This window comes from Ruditapes philippinarum, unplaced genomic scaffold (genome assembly GCF_026571515.1).
Source record: "Ruditapes philippinarum isolate M1 unplaced genomic scaffold, ASM2657151v2 ctg10905_1_1_1_1, whole genome shotgun sequence".
Lineage (NCBI taxonomy): Eukaryota > Metazoa > Mollusca > Bivalvia > Venerida > Veneridae > Ruditapes > Ruditapes philippinarum.
This window is the reverse complement of record NW_026854771.1, coordinates 18,381-26,758: the sequence shown is the minus strand read 5'-3', so window position 1 is coordinate 26,758 and position 8,378 is coordinate 18,381. Positions and strand designations below refer to the sequence as shown.

Genomic DNA, 8,378 nt, shown 5'->3' with positions numbered 1-8,378 from the left:
GGAAATGATCCGAATCATCTCTATCTAAGACACAGAAATTTCTAATGTAAGGAAATAAATTTGAGGAGGCTATCATGTAGTCTACCAAACTAGCACCATCATTAGAAAAGCAGGTAAAATTGCCATCAATATCACCTTCAAACCTTCCATTCAATATATGAATATCGAATAAACAACATAGATTAACTAAAAAACTTGCCATAGTTATTTCCTCGTATACTATCTTTACTGCGACGTGGAGTGTTAAAATAACTACCATCATAATCAACAGTACCAAAAATATGAAACAAATTATCATCAGGTATATAATCTAAAAAGTCTTTGCACCTACTATTTAAATCTCCAGCAATAAATAAAGACGTATTTGGGTGTTCAGTAAATATGCATTCTATGTTTGACTGCATTGAGAAAATACCATTTTTTTGTTCTTTATCATCATAATAACATGAACCTCCTGTGATATATATGTTAAATACATAATAATATCTTCACAAGTAAACAATGTAGATAATTCAAATATAATACTACACAATTGTCATATTTATCATATAAGCGACGAATAATATTTAGTTTTGCAAGATTACTTTTAATAAAAACGCTAACACCTCCGCTATTCCTTATGGAGTTCGATTTCATATTACGAACAAAGTCAAAATGTACATAACAATTAATAAAATTGTCAAATTCACCCTTAAATTTACTCCATGTTTCACAAAGGACTATAATGTCATAATTACTTAAAAAAGACTTAATTTCTAAATTGTCAAAAAATTTATAAAGACCGCACATATTCCATGTGATAATATTTACATCGGTTTTATTGTTTATTTGGCCTTGGCCGATTCCCTAGAGGTCACGGTCACTGTCGTCCGCTTCATGATCCTGGCTGTTGATTGGTTGAGTATATACCTCACTAGTTAAAAGTCTGTTACTCACACGCCCACGCGAAGATGTGTTACTACTGTTGTAGTTATTTTGACCTTGAGAGGCACGGGTATCTGCGTCATCATTCCCGCGACTAATGTCCAATCGCTGCAATCCGTTGTTCGCGCCAACACGACCACGTGATCTTGAACTACCAATCCGCTCGACTATATTGTCTGTGTCGTTGTATTTGTACATGTCACCGTCAACAATGAGCTTATCGAAGCGAAGTGATGCATATTTGCCCTGGTTCCTGGCCTCAAACTAAATGTTTTGGTCAGTTCTCGCCTGTGTAATTGTACACGCTCAGTGTAATCTTCACGCACTGAATACTGCGATTGCGAGTTAAGACTTTGACGAGCCGCACGCAATACACATTCTCGGGTCCTTGTATTTTGCTAAACTTAGCTATAATGGGGCAACTGTCCGATCGTCTACTGCCTACTCTATGGGCCCTTTCAATGTCAACATTTGCCAATTCAGTTAGGTTAAGTGTATTGGAAATAAAGTTTCGTACCTTCCGTTCACTTTCCTCCCAGCTCTCAGAAATACGGCCTTCAATACCAAGAAATCGTAAATTATTTCTACGTGAATGTCCCTGGAGCCTGTCTAACTTCACAGACAGATTAGAAAGTTCCTGCTTCATACATACATTTTCTTGGCGTAACTTAACATTTTCACTTTTAAGCACGTTAACTGTTTTATTTATATCATCAATTTTGCTGTTAATGTTCGATAAATCAGTCTTCATCTCAGATTTCATTTCACGTAAAAAAGCCATTACCTCAGAATCATTTGCCTTGTTAGCACGGGCTCGTGTTGTACTTTGGGACGGGGGTGGTGGTGGCGTTTCTGTGGCGGATACTTCGGCAAAAGATAATATCCTTTGTTTCTGTTGTTTGGGCGGTCCAGGGTTCAGCTCAACATCCCCACCCAGTAAGGTTAGCACAGAGAGAAAGATAGCAAGTCTCAAACACACACTAAAACTTTGCCGACTCACAAACAAAACACGCAGTTTACATCCTTTCTTAATCGGCATAAAAAACAATCCAATTCGAATGCGGTAAAGTCCTATATCAATTCCCATTTTGAAAATATAAGAGCAGAAAATTACACGTGCGCCATGTTCTAAGGGAGACAACTACCAATATGTTATGATGTCAAGCATTTAATGATATAACGCAACATGTGTTGCATTCGATGTACAGGTCACTAAAAAGGTCGCTGAAATACTTAAGACGATTTTTTTACACTTCTTACAGGTGTGCTTTTTTACAAATTAGATGACTAACAAATAATGCACGTTTATTGTGATACATATAAAGATGACGATTTACTGTTGAATAGTTAATTATTCAGGATGTATGTACATACAAGCAAAATTGAGCATAAAATATACGCAGAAAACATATTTGGTTCTTTTGATAAAAAATTAAATAATAAATTGCACGTGAAGTCACTTTTTCACATTTTAATGCCAATTCATGTATATATGCTCTAAATTTATGGCACGCTCCTTAAAGAACCATTTTCTGAATACTCGAAAATGTATTTCTGGGTATATTTAGAACAAATGAATATATTCATGGGAATGTCAGAAAATTGCAAGTATATAAGTAAATGATTATTTATCAGTTTCATGGGAAGTGTAATTCGAGGGCTACAAGAAGCAAAGCCATTTATTAATTGCACGATGTCAAACAACCAGCTGTACTCTCTGCAATTCAACTTCAGTTCCTTAAGCTCTTTCTTGTGACATGCACACACATTTTAGAAATTCCTTTTTGCGTAACATCTTAAAATCATTTTGTTCCGTTACATTAAAAAAAAGGAAAAAATGGGCAAACAAACGTTGTTCTTTACAGCAATAAGTATATAAAATGTCTTTTTTTTATCTACAACTCATCTTTAAATCCGACATGCTTACTTATTTTAATGTTAAAACCATTTGAATCTTCCTCAACAGTTGGTTTTTCTTTCGAGCGTTCTTTTACATCACGTAAAATTTCAAAACGTCTCTCTTCGATTTGTATGACATCTGCCATTTCCGCTTCCTGTTGATTCTGCGCCATATTGTTGCCCGGAAGGTCATGTCTAAAGTTTCCATTGATAACGAATAAGAATTGTAAAATAGATGTGTAGTTCATTTTTCCAAATTTTTCTTCTTCAAATCTGATAGCCTCAATCTGATCAGCTTCTCCATTCTTGGTAACAATAACAAACAGTTCCGGGGGATTTATGTACACGCCTTTTAGTCCAAGACTATGTAAATCTTCGCTAGTAGGGCGAACGAGTCTTCCAAACAAGAAATACTTTTCAAATCTTTTTGCAATGGCTTTGAATACCGAGGGTGTTTCGTCCTCGTCTGAAAATTAATCTCAAAATATTAGCTATGAAAAGAATATTTTTAACGTTTTCTTGTGAAATTATACAAAAAACATTTTCGTAGCAATTTGTATCCAGATCAGCGTTTGATGATAATACCAGGCCCTGATGATCAAACAGGCCCAATGTCTAAAATAAGTGAACATTGATTTTGTACTTTTATCTTTTATTAACGTCAATTTCAATATTGTCTGAGATTGACATTGTTCAGATACGAACATAAGTGTTGGCATTTGTTACCCTCTTACTTTACTTGAGATTCTGAAAATATATAAATAGAAGAGAAGCTCTCCATAGATTTTCTTGATTTTGAGCCTGTTAAATATAATCATCTGAGTCTGGCATTATAATCAAGCCCTGGTGATATGGATACGTGTATACTGTGATGATGTTTTATTAAGTTCAATATATCAATTAGTCTGTAAAAATTGTATTGCAATTCATTTTTGTCCGCATTTTCATAATATAAACATGTATATACTATAGCCATGCACTACAATGTCCAATGTTTGATCCATTTCATTGCAAATACAGTAAACTTCACTTATAGCGAAAACGGTTATAGCGAACTTCCGGTTATAAGGAACATGTTTTGGCCCGAATTTTCTGCCCTTCTTTAATAAAAATATACGGTTGAAGCGAACAAGGTAATAAGGAATTATCGCTTATAAGGAACTCATTTCTTAGTTCAAATTTAGTTAAAAGTACAGAAATTGCACGTCTATAATGAACTCAAAAATATCGGTCATTCGTAAATAGACTTTCGTTTTCATTGGCACGGATGGAAACTCGGCCGAATGTTTATGTACTTCAATACAGCTGTAAAAATGAATTTGTATAGCAGTACATAATAGTTTTCTATTAAAGATATTTTTAGCAAGAGATCTTGTCACCAAGATAAAACAGTTATTCCTTTTATTCTATTATTTCCTTTCTCGTATAAATAATTATGATTATTTATAATCGATTTTCAACATAATAATGCATGCTATTCCTTGCTAATCCATTGAAAACTACAAAGTACGCTTGATTGAATGAAAAGAAATCTATATCTTTAATAAGTAAAGTCATCCTTAAAATATAATAGAAGCTATACAATATAAAAGGAAGGAAAAATCGAAAATCATGTTTATTCTTAATCATGGAAAGAAAACTAAAAGCACTGAGTTTAGAAACAAAATATGATATTTTATTGAGAAAGGGAGTAAAACTTAATATTGAAACTGAAATAGCAAAGGATAATAAAAGTCCCAAAAGTACGCTCTCGGTTATTGTGTCTAAAAAAGAAATAAATGACTATTTTTTTTGATAAACAAATGCTCTTCGAAATGGAGGACGATAGTAAACAATCAATTCGTTATTTGTAAATATATTCGCTATAAAAACTTCTGATACAAGGAACCAATTCGCGATATGCTTACAAGGAACTCCGTATATAAGGAACAGATTCTGAATGTCCCAATGAGTTCGTTTTAAGCGGACTTTACTGTAAAAAAGATGTCGTATTGTATTATTGTATAATTCTTTATAGCTCATAAGTTAGCTGGTTCTTAATGCTGATGTTTTCCATGGGCAGACACAATCACAAGGTCATTTCTTATAAAAGAGTAAAGGTTACAGTATATAATCAGGTTGTTCATGTACCTCGTGCAATTCCCCTTTTTATTACAAATTTAAAATAGATTTTAAATTAAATTCAATATGATTTACTGCTAAACATTCATTTTGAATTATCATCGTTTAACATACCCGTTATAATATAAGCTGGAAACTTTGAGGGTAGTGAGGTGAAAGATTCAAGCAAGAGATCACGTATACTATCTCCCGAAATTCTTTGAGTTTTATCCGGAAGTGATGTCAAGACTGCAACACGAGCCTCGTTCTGGTTATTTACTCGGCGCCAGTTTCTTTCCTTCATTTTCCTGTCACCGTATGGATAAAATCTCGCAAGGTCGCGAGATGAATCATATTCCTGAAATAAGAAAATATCCTATATGCTCTAACATGATCATCAAAAATATATGTACACAGAAAAAGCTTAATTTGTGTAAATATATCATTGAAAATAAAATATTGAGCGTTGTAATACAAAGCGAAAGGGTGGCCATTATTCTAAATGTATTTACAGGCAGTGACAGAGACACACATTCGTCTTTCTTTTTCATATCTTAGAGCAGCATGCCTCCAGATTCATGCTAATTTTCATGGAAATTATACGAATGTCTTGGAAAATAAAGTATAGTGAAGTGAACAAAGAAATTAATTTATAAATTTGCTAACAACACATGCATTCCACGTAAATTACTAACATAGGTCAAAATATGCAAAAATAGCTCTTAAATGCGTGAGTCATGCAGTCGAAATATGGTGAAAAATAATGTAAAATCATTCATTAATAGCGCACTTGAATCTTGAACATTGTACTTTTCTTATAATCTTAGTACATTTATCTCATGATTTTTAATTTTCTTGAAATATCTGGCTCACCTATAATATATAGTTATTTATGCTAAATCGGGTCATAAAAGCGTTTTTACAAATTATTCGCCACTTAAACATTCTACTTATTGATAATCACAACAAAAAATAAAAATCGGTAGATTTTTTAAACTAAGATATATATCTGTGTTTGTTTACTCTTTATAATGATCAGTTAGACGACGAGTTTATCTACTAAAGATTTTTTTATTGAGAAGAAAGAAAAATGTAAAGCCTTACAAAAATACAATTTAAGAACAGTAAAAAAGTCCTATTTTGTATTTTTTTTATTTCAACCTGTAAGTTAATTACTTTGGAATTAATAAAAAATCATGTATTGTACGACTCCATTTTAAAAACCAGTTTATCTATACGTGGCTATATAACATTTGTTTAAGTTCGCATATTACAACTTCCTTGTTTAATACACAAACAATATACCTACAAGTGTATCAAGTAAATCTTTCTCAGCGGTAACATCTACAAGTCCAAACCAGCATAAACCACGTAGATGTGTTGCCATAGTCTTCCACTCCTTCTCCACAGATCCATCATGAAAAATTAGTATCCATGGGTCTCGGTTCCTTAACAGATTTTTCGTAAAATTTTCATTTGTCAGGGGAAATAAATCCTGGTATCTTTCGTCAGGCGAAAATACAGGAGTTTTACCATCAGTTGTTTCCTCACGATTCCCTGGTTCTTCCATCAAAACATAATTTGTACAAAATATCCATATAACAAACACATTTACAAATAAATTCGCCATTTTCAACATTCTTAACTTTCAAATATTTAAATAAAGTATTTTTACGCAGCAAAATCAATACTTCAAGCAGATAACATTAACTGGTTGTATAGAACAACCGTTAATTTAACCCTTGGACTACATGTAGTTACTATTTTCTGAAGTTTAACCATTCGGATTTATAACGATAAGGAAGTTTGCATGTCTGAAAAAAGAGCAAGATATTAAACTAACATTTATGAGTGGTACTTGCGCATTGCACTTCCTCTTGACAAAATATATATAAGCACGTCATGTATACCTGATAGCTTCCTCTTTTGCGGATTGTAAATAACACTAAATTTATGTATTTGTGATTCTTTTTTACATAAAGAGAAAATCTTTAGGGCATGAGATAAAATATTAAAGGCTGACATATATCAAAGTATCCACGCATTTAGTGCATTTGATAAAAAAAATCTCTACTGTTTTAACAAACAAAAAAAAAATTTATTACATGCTTTTCGGTGGTTTATAGAAATATATCAGTGATATAAAACTGGTAATTTCACTGTTGTTTGAAACAGTGAAATTACCACTTTGATAATTTCACTGTTTTGAATTTAAGCCCCTTACGTTGTTTCAGTGAAATACCAGCGTGCACAGTACTGGGTACCAACTTAATGACGTGACGTCGTAAATGACGTCACGTTGTATTATTATTTGGCGCGCTTTTCATTTAGTTTTAGGTTAAATGTCTTTTTAAAACGTTTCTTTGCATAAAATAAAAAGAAAATTTGTTCAGTTTAGTGTAAGATTGAAATATATTTCACCCTGTGAACACCAAAAGTTCATTTTTCACTCGTGGCTGCGCCACTCGTGAAATATACCTTTTGGTGCTCACTCGGTGAAATATATTCCGATCTTACACTGAACTAAACAAATATCCTCTATTTATTACATGCTTTTCGGTGGTTTATAGAAATATATCAGTGATATAAAACTGGTAATTTCACTGTTTCAAACAGTGAAATTACCACTTTGATAATGTCACTGTTTTGAATTTAAGCCCCTTACGTTGTTTCAGTGAAATACAAGCGTGCACAGTACTGGGTACCAACTTAATGACGTGACGTCGTAAATGACGTCACGTTGTATTATCATTTGGCGCGCTTTTCATTCAGTATAAGGTTTAATGTCTTTTTAAAACGTTTTTTTTTCATATAATAAAAAGAAAATTTGCTTAGTTTAGTGTAAGATCAAAATATATGTCACCTTGTGAACACCAAAAGTTCATATACCTTTTGGTGCTCACTCGGTGAAATATATTCCGATCTTACACTGAACTAAACAAATATTCTCTATTTTTTTATCAAATATAAATAGAGGATATTAAATAGAGGATATTGAATGAGTGTAAGTTCAATACTGAATTTATTGCACGAGTTGAATAAGATTATATTATACGAGCCTTTGGCGAGCATAATATTATTTTATTCAACGAGTGCAATAAATTCAGTAATGAACTTACACGAATTTAATATTCTATTTATCACATACCCAAAATAAAGACCGTTTAAAGTGAAATAAGAATAAGTTTTCATTGATGCGCCTAAAGTGTTACGCTAACATTTAGCGCGTCTTTTCACTATGTTTGTATAACGCTAATGACGTCACGTCAAAATATATGCACGGCCGTGCAATACCTTTTTTACGGAGTCGCAAAATCGGCACGGGTGTGTGATAAATGAGTGTAGTTTAATACTAACCTCTGGCGAGCATAATATTGTTTTATTCAACGAATTCAATAAATTTAGTATTGAATCTACACGAATATAATATTCTATTTATCACATATATAAAATAA

The 8,378-nt window shown here is 32.6% G+C and overlaps 1 protein-coding gene across 1 annotated transcript; it reads right to left on the bottom strand.

Annotated features, from left to right (window-relative positions):
* Positions 1-2,380: 2,380 nt before the first annotated feature.
* Positions 2,381-6,721, bottom strand: LOC132741002 (uncharacterized). Its single transcript, XM_060729075.1, has 3 exons — positions 6,233-6,721; positions 5,059-5,281; positions 2,381-3,289 (listed from the first exon to the last, which is right to left on the bottom strand). Exons 1-3 carry the CDS (start codon positions 6,560-6,562, stop codon positions 2,820-2,822), a joined length of 1,023 nt encoding a protein of 340 aa, XP_060585058.1. The 5' UTR covers positions 6,563-6,721; the 3' UTR covers positions 2,381-2,819.
* Between the last annotated feature and the right edge of the window lie 1,657 nt (positions 6,722-8,378).

Coding starts and splice junctions, on each gene's coding strand:
- LOC132741002 (XM_060729075.1), bottom strand. CDS start 6,562: ATGTTGAAAATGGCGAATTTATTTGTAAATGTGTTTGTTATATGGATA. Junction 5,282..6,232: donor AAGATTTACTTGATACACTT/GTAGGTATATTG, acceptor TTCTTATTTCAG/GAATATGATTCATCTCGCGA. Junction 3,290..5,058: donor TCCAGCTTATATTATAACGG/GTATGTTAAACG, acceptor ATTAATTTTCAG/ACGAGGACGAAACACCCTCG.